Source organism: Esox lucius, chromosome 18 (genome assembly GCF_011004845.1).
Source record: "Esox lucius isolate fEsoLuc1 chromosome 18, fEsoLuc1.pri, whole genome shotgun sequence".
Classification (NCBI taxonomy): domain Eukaryota; kingdom Metazoa; phylum Chordata; class Actinopteri; order Esociformes; family Esocidae; genus Esox; species Esox lucius.
In genome coordinates, this window is record NC_047586.1 from 3554038 (window position 1) to 3576884 (window position 22847).

The window sequence follows — 22847 nt, forward strand, 5'->3', positions numbered from 1 at the left end:
ATATTTCTGCACAGAGCCCAGTAGGGGTAGAGTAGAAGAACTGGAAGCTGGTAGGCTATTCTATGGGAAGGCCTAATTGTTTTATTTTTATTTGTCGTTGTCCCCTTGATACAGCAAGAAATCTCAATCACAATTCTTATTATTTTTAATAGACGCGAAGGTGACAGAATTAGAGTTTCTGGGAAGGTATACACTGAGTCTGATCACCTCTACAGGGCAATAATTCGAGCGTGTGTACTGAGATAACAGCAAGAGATCAGAGATGGTTGAGGAACAAAAAGGTCCGTGTTCCGCACAGTTCACGGATATTATAAGGCAGTATAGCCTACTTTCAACCGCATGAAACATTGTCTTTCTCTTTGTAATCATTACACAATATAGGGCAGCACTCGATGTGCCAATCAATTGTAACAATCCATAACACCGTAAGGGCCTGTGACCAATGAGAGCGAGAAGAGACTCAGTGATTGATGTGCTCTGGGGCAACTTAAATCATTCGATTGTTGGATTGACGCAACATTTTAACCAATCACGAACTAATTCCTGGAAGCTACAGTTCAATCGCAGTAGTCCATATTGTGAAATGGGCGGTAACATTTCCAAGCTGCTTTTGAGCGGCGGTGATGCAGGTTTAGTGGTTTCTGACTTTAGTAGTTAATGTGGCAGCATTGAGTGTGTTAGCGAACCGGTGTACACGTTTATATATTTAAGTAACGACAGTCAGTGTATAGTCATAATTCGTGTCATATACTTATAAGCAGCAATTGAGGAATCGCGCCTTTCGTGTGGATTAATATTGTCTTGAAGATAATACAAAAAGAACATGGGGCGGTAGGCGGTGTTGAAATGATTCTCTGCGAGGATTCGTAACCTAAACTATTTATTTATTTTTCACCGTTTCCCCCACTTTGGATTCCTTTTATATACCGTGGGAACGCCGGAAAACAACCGGACAGAGGGGCTGAGAGGATGGACCAGGCGAATATATTGAGAAAGTTCATCCAGGGGGTATGTGTTATGCGAGAGGGCGACCAGAAAGGAGAGGATAACTTCGGCAGTGACTTTATGGTGAGAGCCGCCAGCCATACATCGTCACCCCACTCCACGCCAGCACAGTAAAACTGGTCTAACCCATGTTTACTCAGTTCTTACCCGCAAATGGGCGATGTGTCGACTTGTTGGTTTTCACACAATGTAATCGTGGCGTTAGTAAGTGATGGGTTAACAGTAGATAGAGCGGCTTGGTCTGCGCTAATTTTTTGTTCCTCGATGATGCTTCCCTTTCCCGTGTGAACGCTCCCTGCTAGGCTAACTATCCAGCCCTACACATCTCGTGCAATCCCCTCATTCCAATCTCAAGGCTTGTAACGCGGCCTAGGGCAGGATTGTTCCCCCTCTCAGAAGTGAGCCTTTTCCTTCAGCCCAGGGGCTTTTCACTGCAGTATTTTATTATGGTCGACAGTTAAACATTAATATATCTACTTCTAGTTTAGGCGTGCTATGCGTACCACTTGGCTCGTACCGACTAGCTACGGGAGTGTGGCGATCGATCCACTCATTAGCTAGAGCTAGCTGGCCAAACTTCCCTGTCAAGATCATATTACATCCTACTAGCTGCATGTTTGAATATTGATAGTTTAAATGGTCAGATCGATCAATTGAAGACTTGAAATCTTTGTCAACAGCCAGAGTGGGCAAGCTAACAGGACAGCGTCTGATGGGATGAGTCGTGTTGCTGGCAATTTAATTGAGCATTTTATATTATACCAGTCAATGGTGTTACTGTGTTCAATCAACACATTAATAATAAATACAATGCCTTATTTGTATAAAAAAAAAATACACACTAGAAATAATAGCATACCAGGCATTGCTAACCGGGTGGCTAGCTACTATAGCTAACTTTCACCCAGTCCCACTCCATACTTCTTTGTCCATCTCATTCCGATTTCGTGTATTTTTCCCCCCTTAACGCACTGGTATTTTATTTACCGGATGATATTCCTACTATTGCATCACTACACGTTCAAACTGTATTGGTAAATCATTTATCTGCGTGGATTTTGTGTTCCACACAAAACGGGTTGGTATGTGGCGATGCTCTATCTGGCCTGGCCTGTCCCAGCCAGCCAACTATGTCGGTGGGCTTTGAACAGGCAAGAGGGAACTTAACGGATGTTGCGCAAAGATCAGGGGCGTTGGAGCGCAGCCTCTACTACGAAATAAGGATTGCTAGAGGAAGTGGTATGGGACTGTTGTTCGCTCCACTCCTGTCCACATGTTGTTATTACATGCTGATTATTTTTTATAACCTTATTAGAATTGTTCCACTGAGTTGGATAGCAGTCCGCCATAACGTTATTATTTGGAAAGGTTAATGATGACGTAGGCTAGTAGTTTCAAAATATATAATCTTATTGACATGCTAAACCTTTTGACTAGAGCATTTTTTTTTTGTACGGCTCGCTTAGCCGCCTGTAATCGTCCCCTGACCCAAGCCCCTGGGTTGTTCAGTTATCACTCAGTGACTAATGGTATTGGCCCTAACCTGAAATCCTAGACTGTGTGAGTCCTGTGCAGTATTGACATGCTAATGTGCCCGAAGAGTGGAATGCAGCGGGAGTCCGCTGCAGACAAATTGGATGCAAATCCATGCTAACCGTTGTTTTGACTTTTTATCAGCCGCAGGGGGTCCCGGAAACGGGTCAGACTGCGCCAGTCGGTTGGTGCTGTTCACTACTTTTTCCCTGGCGTGCTTACGGTGTGAAGGGCTGGTGTTTAGGCCGTGTGCTGTCATTGGGGACCCACACCGGGTTATGTTTCAGGGGTGGCAACAGGGCGCAGTTACACAGAAGACTTACCTACTGAGTTCAGCTGCCTCCCCATAACTTCTTGGGGAGTAGGGGGGATTTTAACCAACCACCGGCACACACTGGAGACCGTGGCTGTCTGACAAGGGGGGGGGGGGGGGTTTAGTCAGAGCAAATGGAAAGAAGAATGTGATCTGGTGTGACGCTGCATGTAGGTTCTGAGAGGCAACCTCTTTGAGGTTGTTGAAGTGCGAGACCCGGAGCATATTGGCGTGGTGATGTCTTCTGGGGATTCGTCCTGCACCCAGAGCTGTCTGTCTTAGCCGCTAGGTGGGCGGGGATGTCGGCCCTGGAAGCTGTTCCCACGCCGCAAACGTCCAGGTCAGGGGCTGTTGCTGTCCACGTCACAGGAGCAGGATGTTCTGAGGCCCCGTGTGTGATTGGCCGGGTTTACGCTGGCTTTCCGTTTTTTTTTTGATCAGTCAGCTCATCTCTCGGGCAAACCAAAGATTGGACGTGATCAGTCAAAAGATCAGTTAGTGGAAACGATGTCGGAGTGTGTGCGCTTGTGTGAATGTGGTCGTTGTGTCGTCTTCTCCGACACATGGGTTGTCACCGGAGCCTGTGGCCCTGTTGCTGTAGGTTCTGTCGTGTTCACGTCTCTACCAAAGTAGTTACACGCTCCGTGATCGGATTTTGGTATAGATGCTGTGTGAGAAGCACGGATGTCAAAACGGTTTTAGAACATGCGTTTGACCCCCTCTCTTTGTCCGCATGTGCGTGCGCTAACTGACCTGCGAATGGTTTGAACTCTGACCCGGAGGAACTCCCTCACGGTGTGTGTGTGCATGTCTGCGTCACACGGTGTCATAACGCATTTTCTGTTACTAATTTTAATCAGGCATTTTTTTTTGTGATTTTTACATAACTTTTCACAATGTGCACGTAAGTCGTTTAATTTGTTCAGTTCACCGCTTGCGCTGGTGCTGTCTCGGGGCTGCATGCTAAGTAAGCACTGCCTGAGGTCTTTCAGTCAGAGGGTTGCTAGCATGCTAACTGCCTTTGATGTGATTCTGAGTAATCAGTTTGTGGAGGCGGAGCCGACATGGGAGGAGAGCTGCCATCCCAATTCCAACACACACGCAGTCACAGACTGGGCTTATCAACTGTGTCTGAATCTTGTCTAGACGTGTGTGTGTGTGTGTGTGTGTGTGTGTGTGTGTGTGTGTGTGTGTGTGTGTGTGTGTGTGTGTGTGTGTGTGTGTGTGTGTGTGTGTGTGTGTGTGTGTGTGTGTGTGTGTGTGTGTGTGTGTGTGTGTGTGTGTGTGTGTGTGTGTGTGTGTGTGTGTGTGTGTGTGTGTGTGTGTGTGTGTGTGTGTGTGTGTGTGTGTGTGTGAGAGAGAGAGACTGTGTGTTGTTGGTGAGGTTTAGACAGAAATAATAAAACAGTTTACGAATCAACTAACATGAAGATTTTAAACACAACAGAAAAACAAAGGATCAACAAATATGAGATTTGCGTCTCTAATTTAATTGCGAGGATGTTTGTGTGTTTCCCTGCGCATCTCCCCCGGCCCCTGCACATCTCCCCCGGCCCCTGCACATCTCCCCCGGCCCCTGCACATCTCCCCCGGCCCCTGCGCATCAGAAGATAAAGCTAACACACCGGCAGTAGGCCTCTTCGTTAGCCGTGTGTCCAGTCTCTTTAAACAGGCATCACTCTACTGTGTATCATCAGAGTGTTAAGTCACCAGAGACTCTGTAACAGCCGTTCTGATTGGTCCACGGAGTGGGCGCAGGTCGTGCTGTGACCAGCCCTCTCTGGTTAGTTGGCTAGCTGTGGTGGGTGATTATTTAATGTTTGATCACCGACTCGCACACCTTCGACGTGGTTAAACTATGATCAGAGGCCTGTATGAAAGTGCCACAGCTTTCCCCTTTCATTTTCATGGAGCTCTCTCTGAAATCCTGATTGAGGATTCTGTGGTATTTAGCAGACTGTTTTTTTTTTAAGATGAAGCAGCGGAGTTTGTTTGGATAAGTTCAGAATTGTAGAATCATGATTTAAAATATTTAGATATCAAAGCCAGAACCCCTTAATTTTTTCACAGTAAAATCCATGTTGCACATCAAAATATTTACTTGTGAGTGAAATTGGGGCTCTTTAGATCCCTGTACTTGAGTAGAGGGGCTTCATTTTTTGTGGCGGGCGCAACTGATAGGTCGCTTGAACATAGTCGGCAAGGTGAAAATCGTCCGTTCTGTCCACGAACAAGGCAGTTTACCCAAAGTGCTTCCAGGTCGTTGCTGAGAATGTGTTCTTAGTCAGACTTACCGGGCAAAACAAAGCGAGGCCCCCAGCGTGTGCCTACTGAGGACTAGGCCTCCATGTTAGATGTGTGCCTGCAGTGTGAACGCATGAGGAACCGCCGCGATGTGGCGGTCTGCTATGATAGACAACACCGTGTGAGTGACCATTACAGTTCTTTGTCTCCTCAACCTGAATCATTGTCAATAAAACGAGAACCCAGACTAACAGAGGGAGCTTTGGTTTGGCCCCGTTTGAAGTTATCATCTGTGTGAAAAATAAAATACAACATTTGTCACTTAGCAGTCTCTCTTATCCCAAGTGACATAAGGTTGGTGTGTTTATGTCTGGCCTCTGTTGAATCATCTTTGACACCTTTCAGTGTTTCTGTTCTAGGTGTCCGGTACTACATGGCTGTGGAAGTTGGTCTGTGGTTCGTTGTGGTGTAATCTTTCAAGCTTTCGCCCACACTTGGGTGTGCACACACTCGTATCAATATGCACACAGAAATAGGTGGGCTTCTTCCGTTTTGTGTGAATTTCTTGCAACGCCCTGTGAACCTCCACTTTCCGGTCACACTTTTGTGACTACCAATATACACCGCTCTTTTTTTTGGCCAAGCTGGTTGTGTAGCCAGTGTTCGCACCTGGTGGGAAGTGTTTCTGCTTTGTGAGGGATTAGACTGTGTGTGTGTGTGTGTGTGTGTGTGTGTGTGTGTGTGTGTGGACTTGATAGCGTCTGTTGTGGGAAGGTTTAGCTGGATCAAAGCTGACCCATAAAGTTGGAGCATTCCCAGAGTGTTCAGACCCAGATCATTACACACAGGAAATGATGCTATAATACTGTGTGTGTTTGTGTCTGTCTGTCTCTCTCTCTCTGTGTGTGTGTGTGTGTGTGTGTCCACTTGTCCCCCGTTTGCTCTCTTTCTCTCTCTCTGGGATTGTGTGTTTGTGTGTGTGTGTGTGTGTGTGTGTGTGTGTGTGTGTGTGTGAGATTTACAGGAGCACAGTGAACTGATTTACAGAAGCGCATTCATAGTCTGTGTGAGTCAGTCTATTTCAGACGTTTGATGGCCTAGTCGTGGGCTGTGAAAACATGAGTTCGTTTAACAAGACAATACAAATTACACATCCCCACATCTGGTTTATCTAACACTACCGAGCCACAGTGGCTGCAGATCCAGACATGACACTGCTGGATGGTACTGAGCCACAGCAGCTGCAGATCCAGAAATGACACTATTCCTCTGTACTTCTTTCTTAACTCTCTTCCTTTCTTCTTTTTCTCTCCTACTGCCGCCTCCTGCTTTTTATGTCGGTGTCTTGCCATGTTGTCACGGTTTCCTGAAAACCCTGTGAAACACAATAACATACAGACATTTTGGTTTTATTACTACGGTCTGTCCCGCGTGTCGGTCTGTCCCGCGTGTCGGTCTGTCCCGCGTGTCGGTCTGTCTAACTTCTCAAACACCTGTTTTTCTGAGCACGTTCGTTTAAATATAAGGAGTGAGCCAATACGAAGCTGCGGATGATTGGGTGGCCTCGTTGGTGTTTTTGGGTGGCCCTGGGGCATTGGTCTTTTAAACCAGAGGGAGGAGTTCCTTCAACATAACTTCTAGCAGCATCTAATCTTCCATCCTCAATAGAAGAGCAACAGTACATAAAAAAAAAAACCCAATCATACTTATGACCATAGTGTACTTAAGCAGTGAACACGAGGGGGATGTGGTATAAGGCCAACACATCACGTAGCTGTGGTATGTTGACAATAAACCACAACCCCCCCCCCCAAATGCCACTTGGTCTTATAAACCTGTTATTGACTCAGACTACCGAAAAGTGATGTGATCTCATACCTGTGGTATACAATCTCCACGACCACAGCTATCAGAGAATCAGCTTTTGGGATTCAAACCACCCAGTGGTCTGTTACAGGACCGCTTTATGTAGCATACAGAGCGGTGTGTTTCAGGCTGACTGGGTGGAGATGCAGGGAAGAAGGGAGAATTAAAGCCACCAATTCGTCCTGCTCTGGTCCGTGTGACTGTACACTTCCTGTGTTTGGTCTGAACAATCCCCCAGCTGAGAAAATAGAAAATGGCCCACAATCATTCTCCAGTGCTACTCTTCCCCCCCTCATCTCACACTACTGTGTGTGCGCGCGCGCTAGCATCAGCTGAACGTCCCTTTTCCGCTCACTGTGACCTTTAACCCCAAACACCCTGTGAATGATATCCTAGCTACTGCGAGGGACAGGATGGAAGCCCCAGGTCCGTGGTTCTCAGCCTTTTCTGTTTACTCTTCCACCAAATGATTTCTGCTCTCTGCTCAGTAATGGATCACTCTGCCCCGCGCGTCTCTCTTAATGAACGCTAACACGTTAGCCGCATACCGTGTCTCCGTACCGTGTCTCCGTACCGTGTCTCCATACCGTGTGTCCTGCTAGAAGCACTTGTGATCTGACGTTTTTGTTATGCCAAAGGAACACACTTCCTCAACGTCGGCTTAAAGCCGCTCCCGAGTACAAAGGAGGATCTAACTGGCTAGTAGCCGCTGAATGCCGTAGCCCTTCAGTTAACTAGCTAGCAATTAACACCTTCTAATGAGGCAGTAATTGCCACCTTCTGCCCCGAGTGAGTGTAGCCTGCTCAGAGGAGCAACAAGTGACGTTTGAATGTAGCAATTGGAAACGCACTCCTCTTCAAAAATCTAATTCTCTAGCAGTATTTAATTTTCTCCTAGAGCCAGTTCTCTGAGAGTCTTCTGGGTTTTATTTTTTTGTTGTCAGTTGCTATCTATCAGGTGATTGATTCTCCTTTTCTCCCCCTCCTGTCAAAACCTGCGTACCTCGGCAGAAATGCTCTCCTCCTAACATGCAGGAGCACGTGTGTGTCAGCTGTGTGGGGGGTGGGGAGTGTGTTTGTGCATGCTTGACTGACATTGGGTATGTTGGCAGGGCGTATGTGGAATGTGTCCTGAATGCCTGTATGTGTGCGCGCGCACTTGGTGCCTTTCCAAGGTGCCGTGACCTGGGCTGGCGGGCTGCCCAAATGAGGTGGGTTGCCTCTCACTGGGGTAAGACACCCCCAACCCCCCCCCCCCCCCCCTTTACATTACTCCCTCAGGTGTTTCCTATGTTCTGGCCGGTGGCGGACCCCCCTCGGAAACACACTTCCTTCCTGGAGCCCCAACGGCCAGCGCCTGAGCTTCCGCACGAATGTCTTTGTAACTGTCATACTTCTGAAATCTGTCTGGAAAATCTCAGCCATGCGTTGACGGGCCCCGCCCATGGACAGGCCCCGCCCGTAACAGCCATGTAACAGGGTTTATTCAAAGAACTTATGGGGCTCCCCTACAGTTTCAGTTTGATGTAATCCTGAGTAACCCTTTTTGTGTAGAGTCAGGGGTTTGTTCTTTTCCTGTTGAGAACATTCTGTTCCTGTTCTTCCTGGTCCCAGGGCTTCTGTGAGGCAGGGGGATGATGGGTAATTAGCCTGACTTCCTCCACTGCCTCGTGTGTTTGCGCGTGCATCTGTCTGTGTTCATAAGACCGCTGGGGATGTCAGTATTGGGACTGCTCAACCTGTTTCCTCTTTCAAGGTTGATGGTGTGATCAGATTTTTAGCGGCCTTGTTTTTTCATGGCTAGGATGTCCATGAAATGTCCACATACACTTTTCCCAATTGTGTCGTCACGGAAACTAACTCGACTGCCGCTTGATGATTTTCCATTAAAGCAAATCTGTCTTGGTGTTTCGTAAATACCTGCTTTGGTTCTACTTGAGTGTGTCGTTGTCAGTTTTGAACTTCTGCTAATGTTGATAATCCTTTCCCCCATACCATAGATGACTGGTGAGGGAAATAATTTTCACACACTCCGGAGCAACGCAGATCTCAATTTAATGGAGAGCTTTTGGACATCCAACCTTCTTCAGACATGATCTGTTTGATGCCATTTCATTAATGAATTCCATTACAGCCTTTTACTATTCATGGCTTGCACGTTGCATCACAATTTGATATTATAATAATAATGATGATGATGATGATGATGGTAATGCTGTTTTTAGATGAAATATTCCCCAGCTTTAGTTGTGTTGTTCCATTTCCATGCCCCTATATTGTAATTTTCAGGTAAGTAATTGACCCCGGTTCAGGTACGGTAATTGCCTCTGGTTTCAAGTTGTTAGCCCTTGTTCAGCGTCTGGTCCTCAATGTGACCGCGGCGTCTATAGAATCTTAATGACCACGGCAACGAACGAGTAATGATGGCACAACCGATGAAGAGTCCACCCCTGATAGGCTGGCAGGAGTTTTCTGTCCCTGCCTGGTACAGCCGCACGTAGCCTGGGAGACGTGGAATCTCTCCTGCGACATTCTTGCTCTCTCCCAACGCACGCCCTTAACCCCTGCATAACCACACCCTTGAGTGGCCCACATTCTCTACTACTGACCTACATGGCCCACTTAGACTTCATGCTTTATGCCCTGTTAGTTTGTGCTTGTTTCCTCCCGTCGGCTAGCCTAGCCTGATAATGCTAATTAGCTGATTATGTCGCTGGAGCATTTCTGCTAGATGGTGCGGCTGATGAAGGTTGTCCCCATTTGACTCTTGTTCCGGAACTGCTGAAGGATGGGGTTAATTTTCCCGCCGCTAATTGGTCTTTCAACCGTTCAGGTTAGTGCTGAAGCCGGGCCCGTCAAAACCGGCACGTAGATGTCTTTCACGCCGCGACAAACATCTTGCACCGCTATCTGTGTAGGCAACCCCTAAACAGCACATGTCCTTTGGGTGTCGTTCAAAGACCAAGTGGTGTTTTAGTAGACTAGTTAGAAATCCTCACTCCCTTCTCCTTTCTGCACCCTGTCTCCCCCCAGAGAGAGAGCCCAGGCGGGAGGCTGGAAGGGTCCTTGTTTGATCCCCTTCCTGTGTAGCAGTGACTTTTCCAGAAGGCCTCTGTTAGCCTAAATGCAGCTCCGCTGTTTTTCTGCCGCCGAATATCGTAGGGCAACTCTGACCGCATGTTCAAACCCCTCTTGTAATGATGAGAGAGAGAAAGGGTTGATTACTGTTATGCCCCTGGGAGTGTAGCAGGAAGTTGACTACGGCAGCAGATGTCGTTGCCCCTAAACCCGCTGTGCGTCTCGCGGAAACCACGTGGATGCCGCAGCGTAGCATTGCTTTCAAACCCCGTTCCCAGGAACTTTTCAGGACCGTCGTTGATGGTCTCGTAAAGGCTGGAACTGTCTTCAGAACAGGGACTGATGGGTGGAACCGAGGAACCCAAGGTTGGGTCGGATCGGGTCCTTTTTGTCTGCGTGACCACAGCTGATCAACCCCGACGAACCCCACCACAGCTCTGCATAGGCTATCGCAAGTTTATTCTGCACTAAGGTGAATGTGTTCACCCATAAATGCCAACAGCCAACATGTACAGTGCCTATGGAAAGTTTGCACGCTCTTGAAATGTTCCCACATTTAGCTTTGATTTAATTGCATTACCTGTTTTCTCTTACAGTGCAGCGAGTTTCTAGTGTGAATCGAAAATTTTATTTAAATTAATGTAATGAATTAAATTCAAAGTCTGTAGATTAAATAGGATGAACCTCCGTAACTGTGAATTGGACACCAAGATTTTGCAATATTCGACCATTCTTCTTTTCAAAACAGTTCAGAATATGCAGCAGAAGCGGGACTGTTATGTACATAGATCCATTTGTTTTTTTTATTCCATCCCGATAAATGCCCCATTCCCTCAACATTAGAAACCTCCCCATGACATGATGCTGCCACCACCATGCATCACAGTGGGGATGGAGTTCTTTGGCTGATGTGTGCTGTTGGGTTTGCACCAAATTCAATGATTTTGCGCATTTAAGCCAACATGTTCCATTTCAGTTTTGTCGGACCGCAAAATCTTTTGCACCCTGGCTACAGAAATGGGCACACTTTAAACATCAGGGCTTTCAAGATTAATGTCTTCCTTTTTGCCACCCTGAAGTACATGACATATTTGTAGACTTGGAGTATTGTTGTCACATGAACACTTGCCAGTCTTCGTCATAATAGCCTGTAGATCATTCAAAGCTGCCATTGGCCTCTTGCTATCCTCTCTGGTCGGTCTCCTACTTGTTCTGTAATACAGTTTGGAGGGATGTTGTGATCTAGACAAGGCTCTTGCTATTGCTCTTTAAGAGGGGGTGTTGAGTGGCATTTTTTAAACTGCCTGACTGAGCCTGTCTGACTCCTCCTCCTCTGTACCACTTCCTGCCACAGAGCAGTGTATGGGTGATCGTGCACGTGAATGCGTGCTGTTGTGTGATTATGATGGCTTGTGTGTATTTCTTTGGGGGGGGGTAGCAGAACATGTGACCTGTTGGCGAAGTGCCCACTGCTACCGCCCCCCCTCCACCCACTTCCAGTGCATTCTGGGTCAAGTAGGGGAATAGTAGACTGCCCTCATCTGGCTGTCCTGACTGTCATTGGTTCCTTCTGACCTATGTGACCCCTGCCATGTTTTCCGTGGCGATATGTGACGTCTTACTGGTTGTCTGTTGACATCACATCTGTTGACATCACTGCTGTGTGTCTCTCTGAGGGTGCCGGTCAGAGCTGTGGTCTGGTGAGTCTTGGAAAATAGTAGCTAGTAGTAATCTGTCTGAAGCCTGCAGTCAGAGCTGTGGTCTGGTGAGTCTTCAGTTTCGTCAGATTGTTCTGTTGAGGGTTGAGAGACAGAATGGTGGTCTCTGACCTGTCTCTGACCTGTCTCTTTTTGTCTGTCTGTCTCTGTCTGTCTCTTTCTGTCACCTGTGAGTTTATTCCTGCGCCAAGTTGACCTTGTCAACCCCCTGCCCCCCATACACACACAGATACACACACATCCTGGCACCCCCTCCTAATGTAGTTTCCATGGAAACATGTAGCCCCTGTCACCAACAGCCTCTGCCTGCCCACCAGGACTGATCTGTCCTGTGACCAATCACAGTCCAGAGCCAGGAAGCATGCCTACTAGTGAACTAGCCAATCAAACCACAGCCCTGCACTTGTGCTACCTACAAAAACCACGTTAGCTGTGAATAATTTAGGAAAATGGAAAACACAAGTGGTTACTTATTTAGGCACATGGCGCGTGCACACGCTCTCACAGCTCTGCATGGTAACTTATTTAGTCAGGAGGAAAGTAGGTTACCATCCTCTGTTTTAGGGAAGGCTGAATAACAACAAACACCCTCCTTTCTTTCAGCTCGGGAGAGCGACAGGAAGAAGAGAGAGTTTGAGAAAAAAGGAAAGAGTGGGAGAGTTTTGGGGAAAAGGCAGATTGGAAGGAAGGTAGCTATGCTGGAAGGGAAGGAGCCAGGAGAGGGAGGAAGGGAAGGAGCCAGGAGAGGAGGAAGGGAAGGAGCCAGGAGAGGGAGGAAGGGAAGGAGCCAGGAGAGGGAGGTAGGGAAGGAGCCAGGAGAGGGAGGTAGGGAAGGAGCCAGGAGAGGGAGGTAGGGAAGGAGCCAGGAGAGGGAGGTAGGGAAGGAGCCAGGAGAGGGAGGTAGGGAAGGAGCCAGGAGAGGGAGGTAGGGAAGGAGCCAGGAGAGGGAGGTAGGGAAGGAGCCAGGAGAGGGAGGTAGGGAAGGAGCCAGGAGAGGGAGGTAGGGAAGGAGCCTGGAGAGGGAGGGAGGAAGGAGACATGAGAGGAAGGGAGGATGGGACGGAGCCAGGAGAGAAGGGAAGGAGCCAGGAGAAGAGGAAGTATTACTATTGAAGTACTGCTTAAATACAATTTGAATACCTGTTTAGTGTACTAGTACAACATAAGTAGTTAAAAAATAATGAACCGGCGGCTAACTGGCCGCCGGTTCAGGCGGCCAGTTAGCCGCCCTCTTGGCGACCCTGTGTCCTTGGTGTTGCTCTGGTGGGCCGGTCAGCGTCTGTGGGCCGGTCAGCGTCTGCATTGTCTGTGACGGGGAGGCCGAGCCGCTGAGAGTGGATGGGGGTCAGAACCCAGCCCAGTCTCCAACGCCAGCTCAGCTGCCGCCAGAGTCTCCCTCCATCTGCCCCCCCCAGGGGGGTCTTTGATGTTGGCACACAGCTACAGGGCGTCGCCCCCTCCCAACCCGGCGCTGATTCGTCTCACTGCATTGGCGGAAGGAGACGGGGAGGGGAATTCCCCCCCCCCCCCCCTCCCCTTTTCCCTGTGTAGGAGGCGGTGGCGGCGGGTGGGTGGGTGGATTAGATGGTTTGAGGAGAGTAGAAATGGGCCAGAGAAAAGAGATTGAATGGAGGAGGGATGAGAGGAGAGGAGAGGAGAGGGGAGGGGTTTGAGGGTAAATCCGGGGGTGTCTTGCATGGCTGCTGCTAAGAGGGTCTAGAAGGGCGTTGGTTGGGGGGGGGGGTCACGGGTACACAACTGAGCTTTCTGCTCCAGTGACAGACGGTGGAAGTATTATAGCACAGCTCACAGGAAGCACGCACGCGTACACACACACACACACACGCACACTCTCTCTCTCTCTCTCTCTCGCTCACTCACTCACTCACACACCAAATATTTAACTTCCTGTTACGCAGAGCTAAGCTGGATGGGGTTACAGGCCGGTTGAGAGGCAGGGAAGAGAAATCACTTCCAATGCATTTTCAGTAGTACGTTGGAGGGCAGTGGAGACGACGTGTCCCTGTGCTGAACACCCCCAGGTCTTCACACAGACCAGAGAGCTCCAGTATCAACAGGCCGATGTGATGTGGAGCCCAGTACACTCCCTCACTGTGACCGCGACCGTGGTCCCAAATGAGTCCGGTCTAACTTGGTTTCTGCTGTCAGTGGCCGTGCGTCACCGTAGTGGTTCAGAAGAAAACATGCTAGTGTTGGGTAGGGGATTTACATGGGCCCCGACGTGACCTGGTGGGGGAGAAAGGCAAATGAATAACAGGGGTGTTCTGGTGATTTTATGACCAACTACAACAACAAAAAATGGAAGCTTTTCATCCACTTCCTCATGGTCATGTGAACTGGGTGGCATTTTGACATACAGCTTTCATTATGTAGGACGTTTGAGGTTTGTTCATTCCTGGCTATTTGCATAAACGTCCAGTCATTGGCTAACACTAGTTTGTAATTGACCCAATGCTTGTGAGCTACTTCCTTTGAATGCAGAGATGGTAATCATTTTAAGTTGACTGTACCCTGGGGACGTAAGCTGAAGACAGTGGTCAAATCCCAAACTCTCCCGTGATGGTGGGCGATGCGCCTCCTCACTTCATAAACACAATGACATATCGTCTGCGACCGAACGTAATCCGCTTTCACAAGCCCAGCCCCAGCCAATGACCTGTTTGACCTGAAGCTGGGTGTCATGAGTCAGGTCAGGTGACAGCGTGCGCACACACACACACACCCACACACAGACACACACACACACCCTCACCTATAATAACAACACTGGTCTAGTGTCTGAAGTGTTTTTCTAACCGCTCCGCGTTGCATGAGTGCAGCTCTGAGAACTGCCACGCAAAGGGCGTTTAAGTCGGAACTGAATTAAGCCGGTCCAATTGATCTGGCTGTGAATTCTACGTCGGATGGGGTTTTAGTTGTGGCCTCGTGCCAAATGACACTGGTCTGAAGCAGTGCACAATGTAAGGGGTGCGGGATGCCATCCAGGCCGCTGACTAAATGTGGCAAGAGCGGCAGACTGTAGGGACCCCCCCGCCCCCCAACACACCAGCCCAGTGAAGAGCCCTGTTGGCTGGCTCTGGAGACAGGCCTCTGGGCCCTCTGCTTCACATCACGTTACCAGAGGGTGGATCTTAGTTTTTTCTGTTTCTGCCTAGTTCTTTTTCTTTATTTTTTTTCCCTCTCTCTCCCTCCCCCTCTCTCCCTACCCCTCTCTCCCTCCCTTTCTCTCTCTCTCTTTCTCTCTTTTCTGAAGGATGTGCAGCATGATGCCAGTTAAGGAAACAGTGTGCTGTTTGTGTCCATATTATAAAGCATGAAAGGATCTCTTGCCCACAAAGCCTAGAGGCAGATACCTTTTTGTTTAGGTTTTTAAAGGCTCAGTGTTTAGTTCGCCCATCCAGACTTGGTTTAAAACCGACTAGTTCTATATTTGTTTTTGTTTCTGTAAGCATACCTTTATTCACCAGCCAAACTACAGAGACTAGCCTGCGAGGTTGCAAAAACACTAGTTGGCCTAAATAAATGGACGGCCTTAAAAAACACACCAGAAAGAGCCTGCAGAGTTCTGGAATCGGGTACTCAAACACATTTTTCATATTGCCCTTTTTACATCAACTGTTGTCACAAATTGCTTCTACAGATAGCCTGCCTTAAAACCCCAAAAAGCCTGCAACAACAGGAAATTGATGCATGGTGGCCAGGAAAAACTCCCTAGTAAGGTTGGAACCTAGGAAGAAACCTAGACGGGAGCCAGGCTCTGAGGGTTAGTCAGCCCTGTTTGTGCCGGGTGAACAATATGTTACCATTTTGGGCCCTATCAGTGTTGTTGCACATTCAGATTGTGGGGTGTTGTGTTTTGGACAGTATGGTTGCTATTGGAGCTGTCTCACTTGTCTTCAATGACAGCAGCAGCACGACGAAGGGCAGAAAAACATGTTCTGCTCTGATCGAAGTGTCTCAGAACCAGTTGGCTGAACCATACTTCACCTCAGCCGTTGGCTCCTGGTGTTTGTGCGTGTCTGATCTGCAGTCCTCTGGACCGTTCAGCTGATGTGCTGAGGCAGTCAGTGTCTCATTTCTGTTGGGCTCCCTGAGGAATCTGTGTTCCGCTACAGTGCAGCTGAACGAATCACTGTCGTTGTGATTAAAGGTTTGGGGAGAGGGCCCCACAGCGGTGCTAGCTGGGCCCCACAGCGGTGCTAGCTGGGCCCCACAGCGGTGCTAGCTGGGCCCCACAGCGGTGCTAGCTGGGCCCCACAGCGGTGCTAGCTGGGCCTGGATGTGGAGCTACCCTTGTAGATCAGGACCGGGCCTCAGGTATCAGCAGCTTGTCTGTGGAGGTGAATCAGGGCCCTGTGGATTTGAGACGGTGTCTGTGTGGGTTGCTCTCTTTGGGGCTGTTATAGACCATTTCACACAACTGAAGGACACTATTGGGCTGCTCAGGAAATGGACCAGTAGAGTTTGTGTGTGTGTGTGTGTGTGTTGCCCAACACATTTTTGGAGCGTAGTTTAGGCAGATGGCTAGGCTAGCTACGAGGCGCCACAGATAAAGCCACTAGTTCCTGGGGGCGGTCGCCATGTCACTGAAACATACCCCGCCAATAAATCAATCCCCCCATCTAGTGTGCTCATATTGACCAGTCATACCAAGGCAGCCGTTTTCCACCGCACCTTAACCTTCTGTCGCCCCAGCCGTGTCATCACCTCCGTGCCCTACATGGAGGACACGCTGGCGGAGGCCATGTTGAAGCTGACGTTGCCATAACAACACGTCACCCCCCCCCCGTTTCTTTTCCTCTTCCTGCAGAGATTACGGAGATTATCGACCAAGTACAGGACGGAGAAGATCTACCCCACCAACGTTGGGGAGAAGGAGGAGAACGTCAAGAAGAACCGCTACAAAGATATACTGCCTTGTAAGGAATCGTGTGTGTGTGTAGGTGTGTGTGTGGGTGTGTTTTAGGTCTAACTATACTCATGGGGACCAAATGTCCCCATGATTATAGTAAAACCAGAAATTTTTTTACTCATGGGGACCTTTTGCCGGTCCCCATGAGGCAAAAGTCAATTTCGGGCTCAGGGTTTAGGGTCAAACTTACAATTCATTTCAGAGTTAGAATTTGGGTTTCTTTAAGGTCCAGGCGTTGTTGGTTAAGTTTAGGGTTAAGGTTAGGCATTACATCTAGGTAAAATGTAGGCATAAATGTTACTTTATTGAGGTTAGGGTTAGGGTTAGGGTTAGGGTTAAGATTAGGGCAAGGGAGCATGCAATTTCTATTTTCTGGTCCCATGAGGATAGCCATACAAACGTGTGTTTGTGTGTGTGTTTGTGTGTTTTTCTGGCCTCTAATGGCTTTTATATCCAGGGGGTTAGATGGAAATAACTGGAGAGAATCTTTAGTGCTACTGCACAAGGGCTCTGAGTAGACTGGAAACATAAACACGGACACACACATGCCAAGTCACGCACAGACACCGGCAAAGTCATGCATCCTCTCAGGATCCTCTAGGACAACAAAGAATCCAGTTGAAACGCGTCCCGGCACACGTTACGCGTCCCGGCACACGTTACGCGTCCCGGCACACGTTACGCGTCCCGGCACACGTTACGCGTCCCGGCACACGTTACGCGTCCCGGCACACGTTACGCGTCCCGGCACACGTTACGCGTCCCGGCACACGTTACGCGTCCCGGCACACGTTACGCGTCCCGGCACACGTTACGCGTCCCGGCACACGTTACGCGTCCCGGCACACGTTACGCGTCCCGGCACACGTTACGCGTCCCGGCACACGTTACGCGTCCCGGCACACGTTACGCGTCCCGGCACACGTTACGCGTCCCGGCACACGTTACGCGTCCCGGCACACGTTACGCGTCCCGGCACACGTTACGCGTAGGGACTGGTTTCACTTGCTCTAAAGCCTCTGCCTGGCTCTTCTTGACATGTTGTTCTAGCAGAGGAGGACAGCTTACAGGAACTCTGTCCAACAGCCTCTTAATTCAGAAGTCTGTGTGTCTGTGGACTGAGGATAGAAGGTTTTATAACGTATTACAATATTTGGGTTATATAATGATGAGAACATTTTATGATTTTTTTGTGCCATATACCAATCACTTCCATTCCATCTCGTTTCCTTCTCTAATCTGTTTCAGTAATATTTTTTTGTTGCGGTATGTTGCTGTATTTCTCTCTTCCGTCCGTCTCTTGCTCGCTTGCTATCTGTCCATCTCTCTCTGATTCAGATTGCTTTATTGGTATTAAATACAATTCATACCCCTCTCTGTCTCTCTCTGAGTGGCTTTACAGAAAACTCTGACATTAAAAGCAAATGCAATTGAAAACCATGTACTGAGCTCATATTACAGTGGTATGACCCCAATGATGACTGTAGCACCTACAGATGGGAATTGGAAAGGATGCATATGTAGGAAGTAAATATTATGAATATTAATTCATATGCATATGTAGGAAGTAAATATTATGAATATTAATTCGGCAGCAGTGATCGTAACACATGGCGACAGCCTTCGTGAGCGTTTGAAAGCCTTTGTGAGCTCATTTATAGATGATTTCACGTTTTGACAACACTTCAGTGTTATAAATCCATTTGTCCCTTTGGTGCCCGGGCTTCTCTGAAAACCCGTCAATTTGTTTTTAATTGGGAGAGGATGCCACTGGACAGCTTGGTAAGTTCAGAATATAGAAACCCACTGTACTTTTTGTCTACCCTCCCCTCAGGTAATTTTCCATGTCACAGTTGTGTACGTCGTAATTCTGTGATCAAGGGAAATTTTCTTCTCCCTCATGCAGGAAAGGAAATGCATTTCAGGGGCAGAATTTCCTGTAAAACAATGTTTGTAGTCTACTTATTAGTGGCCATCTGGCTGTTATTATTTCTCTGAGAGAGAATTGAACGGCGGCGTTAATGAGTACAAGAGGAACACCAGAATGTTCAGATGAAGTCTCTGGTAGCCAGACACTTTTACACGTCTGGACATGATGTGTGTCAACTATCGTTTTAGGGTTTCGAGGTTGTACATCCACTCGAGGGGACGGAGGAAAACATATACTGTCAGCATGTTTTGGAAACTGAAAGCCCTAGAGGCCTGAGTGAAGAACAACAGTTTGGTTTTCTCCTGTGAGCAGCAGATGCTCCATCTCTGGGAAATTGTTTTATTTTACTGTGTTCTGCCTTTCAGTTTTATTTTTGGTTGACGCTCTGGTGGAAAATAGTGAAACGATTATGAAAAACGTGGTCTGGATGGAGTTAAATAATATTGTAAAGCATTATCAAAATGTGAAATCATCTGTAAATTAAATAATGACCTATGGTTTATGAATGATCACGCTATAAGAGCAGTCTGTCTCAACACACTGTTTTTAGATCTGGAATATTTTTGGGCTGTAAACTGGCTGTAAACTGGCTGTAAACTGGCTGTAAACTGGCTGTAAACTAGTGGTATGAATCCAGGGTGCTTATTGATGAACAGAAGGGAGTTGTTTTCCCTGATCCGAGCACTCCCTAGTTAACATCTGTTGTTCACTTCTGTCAAAGCTGCCATGTGAATCCTACTCACGTTATTAACTCCAGGGCCGAGATGCATTTATGACGTGACTCGTGTAGCACCAGTCAGTGTTCAGTGTGTTTTCATATGGAAAGCCATCGTCAATACACAGGTGTAGCCTAATTATCCCTGTACTTCCTGTCCTATCTCTCCTCTATTGCATGGAGACCTTTAAAGTTTATCTGAGGGGCTGCGTTGTGGCATTCCAGGCATCCAGAAATATGTTGAATTGATTTAACCGGAAAGACAATTTCCCTTACTAGATTAGGACAATGGTCGCCGTGCCTCTTTGTGGGGGGGTGGGGGGGGGCAAAGTGGGCGTATCTCTTTTTTAAAGTTTTGTTTTTATTTTCTTTAACGTATGTTCCTTTCTCCAGTTTGTATCTTAATTATCTTCACAAAAAGCACACCTATACGATTTCTTCGAACTCTCCAGTGTTGTTTTTTTTTTTTTCTTTATTAGAAAGTAACAAAAATAATTTGTAGATACATTTTAGAGACTGTTTTTATATCTCTTTTCTACAGTTGACCACACAAGGGTAAAGCTGACGATGAAAATAACAAATCAGGATTCAGATTACATCAATGCCAACTTCATCAAGGTACTGTTGTCTTTCTACATGTCTCTTACGTGTGTGTGTGTGTGTGTGTGTGTGTAAAACATAAATAATTGTTGAGGCTTACCAGTTCCGCTGAGCTAGTGGGATAAGTGGAATTATCTGCTCAATATTTCAATTAATGACTCAAAATAAAAAAGGTTTTGCAAACCAAGTGTTTTTTGAGGGGTAGCATATGCCAACTTCCACTAGGCTAATTGAGGGTATAAAACTTAACCGCTTTTTCTAATCTAAAACTCCATCCAGATTCCTACCTAAATAGCAAGGCAACCGGACTGGTGCTAGAGTGACTATTTTAAATAGACCCAAACCAGTGTTGGGAATGCTGAGAGGTACCTGCAGAAACTAGGGCGCGTCTCCAGGATGCCTGGCTACAGTAATGTCGCCTGGCTACAGTAATGTCGCCTGGCTACAGTAATGTCGCCTGGCTACAGTAATGTCGCCTGGCTACAGTAATGTCGCCTGGCTACAGTAATGTCGCCTGGCTGAGGTGTGTATTGAGACTGTATAGGTATCTTGATCTCACATGAGTCACGATACTGTGATTCTTGTTGCGATTGGATGTTCCACACTGCCAAGGCCCTAACAGAGAACCTGCGAGAAAACGTGTTTTTAATCGGTCGTGGAAATAAGTGCTGAGAACGTACTCGCCCACCATTTAATGATGATGTAAAGGCGAGAGGATGACTGCTGATAGCCATGTCGGGTCACCTGTGATAATGACTGTCTTTAGTGAACCTGACGAGGGTTTGTGTCAGTGCATGCTTGGCGTGCTTGGCGTGATTAGCGTCTGTCGTAGCCGCTGAGGGCGAACATACGATAGGAGAACACAAGTTCACGCCGCCTCTCCCACTCTGACGCGCCTCCTCACCCCTCCCCTGCTATATTCTCCCCCCTCCCCTGCTATATTCTCCCCCCTCCCCTGCTATATTCTCCCTTGCCAAGCTCTGTTCCGTTCACGTTTCATCCCTCTAACGTGGGTTTGCGTGTCGTTGCCATTTCGCTGCGACAGGGAATAGATGGTCCTGAGGCTTACATCGCTACCCAGGGCCCGCTGCAAAACACTGTCCTGGACTTCTGGAGAATGAACTGGGAGTACAATGTAGCGGTAAGTAAATCTCTCACACACACATTTGTATCCTTTTAGGGACCAGAAATATCCCCAAAACGTAACCAACCCAACTCTGACCCTAAGCTAGGCTTAAGCTAGGCTATCCCCTAATCTGGACATTTCCTAGTTGGTAACTGCTAAAAAGACTTGTGGAGATGGTTGGTCAAGTAGGAACTCTCTCTCTCACACACACACACACCCCACCCATTGTTTTGCTAGTGCTCTTCAGCCTGACAATCCTCTGCGTTTCCGATGTTTCAGGTCATTGTAATGGCGTGTCGAGAATTCGAGATGGGAAGGGTGAGCATGAACTTCAACTCCTAATTATTGAAGTGTAAAGTTTTCCTTTAGTGAGTTTTTATTACTGATTTACACAATACCCCAAAATGACAGACTAAATCAGTGTTTCCTGGTCCTGGGGGACCCCAAGGTGTGCCCAGTTTTTGTTTTTGCCCAAGCACTCACACACCTGATCCAAATGAAAGTCTTGATAATGGGTCAATCAGGTGTGTAGGTGGTTGGGCAATGTTTGAAGCAGGTCTTTGAGTGCCAGGACAAAAAGCATGCACCCCAGGACAAAAAGCATGTACCCCAGGACCAAGATTTGGAAACACTGCTCTAAATAATATTTTAGAAAAGAATAAGAAGGACATTTAATTTACAGAAGAATCCAGACCCAAAAGTCAACACATTGTAGATTAGTTTGGAGTCTTGGATACGTTTGGTTTAGCTTAGCTTAATGGGAGTGTTGCTAGACAGCAACCAACCAGTCATTCTATAGATTCTCAATGGTATTCAAGTCTGTCCTTTGGGTCGACCACTGAAGGACGTGGACATTCCTGTACTGAAGCCGTTCCACCATTGCTCCATCCAAATCCTTTGGTTCGTTTTCCTGTTGAAATGTACATCATCGTCTTCGGTCATTTGCGCTCTAAACCAGGTCCTATTCAACCAGTCGCTAGTATTTGGCCCCATTCAGTGTTCCGTCAGACGTAATATTTTGCCTTATACAGTCTTTCACAATAATTATTGCCAAGTCCAGCCCTGTCACCGGGCTGACCACCCGCCCATAAAGCTGGGATTGGTCAAGTCTGTTGTCCTTCTGTCAGGTACTCCAGTCTCGGCCAATAGATTGGTTTCATTCCAAATCATGTCCGGTCAATTGAATTTAGCCCCAGGTGGATTCCGTATGTGTTGTGTAGACATCTCCAAGATGATCAAAGGAAATTGTATTCACCTGAGCTCAGTTTGGTGTGTCCTAACAAAGGGCTTGAATGCTGATTGAATACTGACATTTTACCTTATCATTTCTAAATATTTGTAAAAGCAACATTAGACTGGCATTTTAGTACGGTGTGCAAATGACCAATAAAAAAAACGAATTTATCAACTAAGCCTGTAAAACTACATCATTTGGAAACCTTGAGTAGACTGTAATTATGCTAATGCCACAGTACAAATGACATTTCATAGTTTCACATGCTTGTGCGGAAAATGCGTTTACTGTTGTTTCAGTTAGTTGGATTTATAAACCAATAACCTGAAAGTTGCTGCAATGCTTCTTATAAACGTAAACATTCCCACATCACAACATTTTACATTTTCTCTTCTGTTAGAAAAAGTGTGAGCGGTACTTTCCACTGTTGGGTGATGAGCCCATGTCTTTCGGACCCTTCAGAATCTCCTGTGTAAGATACCACGTCTTAACATGGACATCTTTTGATTATTGCAACACAACACACTTTTGTCTGATTACAAACTGATGTGG

At 47.3% G+C, this 22847-nt stretch overlaps 1 protein-coding gene across 4 annotated transcripts in view; it reads left to right on the plus strand.

Annotated features, from left to right (window-relative positions):
* Window positions 1-614: 614 nt before the first annotated feature.
* Window positions 615-22847, plus strand: part of LOC105024888 (protein tyrosine phosphatase non-receptor type 12) — a 42475-nt gene continuing 20242 nt past the window's right edge. For all 4 annotated transcript variants that reach the window (XM_029114532.2, XM_029114530.2, XM_029114533.2 and 1 more), the window contains exons 1-6: window positions 615-1068; window positions 16589-16697; window positions 19877-19953; window positions 20981-21076; window positions 21341-21379; window positions 22696-22767. In XM_029114532.2, the coding sequence (XP_028970365.2) occupies window positions 970-1068; window positions 16589-16697; window positions 19877-19953; window positions 20981-21076; window positions 21341-21379; window positions 22696-22767 (492 nt within the window). In that variant the 5' untranslated portion in view covers window positions 615-969. The remainder of the gene's footprint in view (window positions 1069-16588; window positions 16698-19876; window positions 19954-20980; window positions 21077-21340; window positions 21380-22695; window positions 22768-22847) is intronic.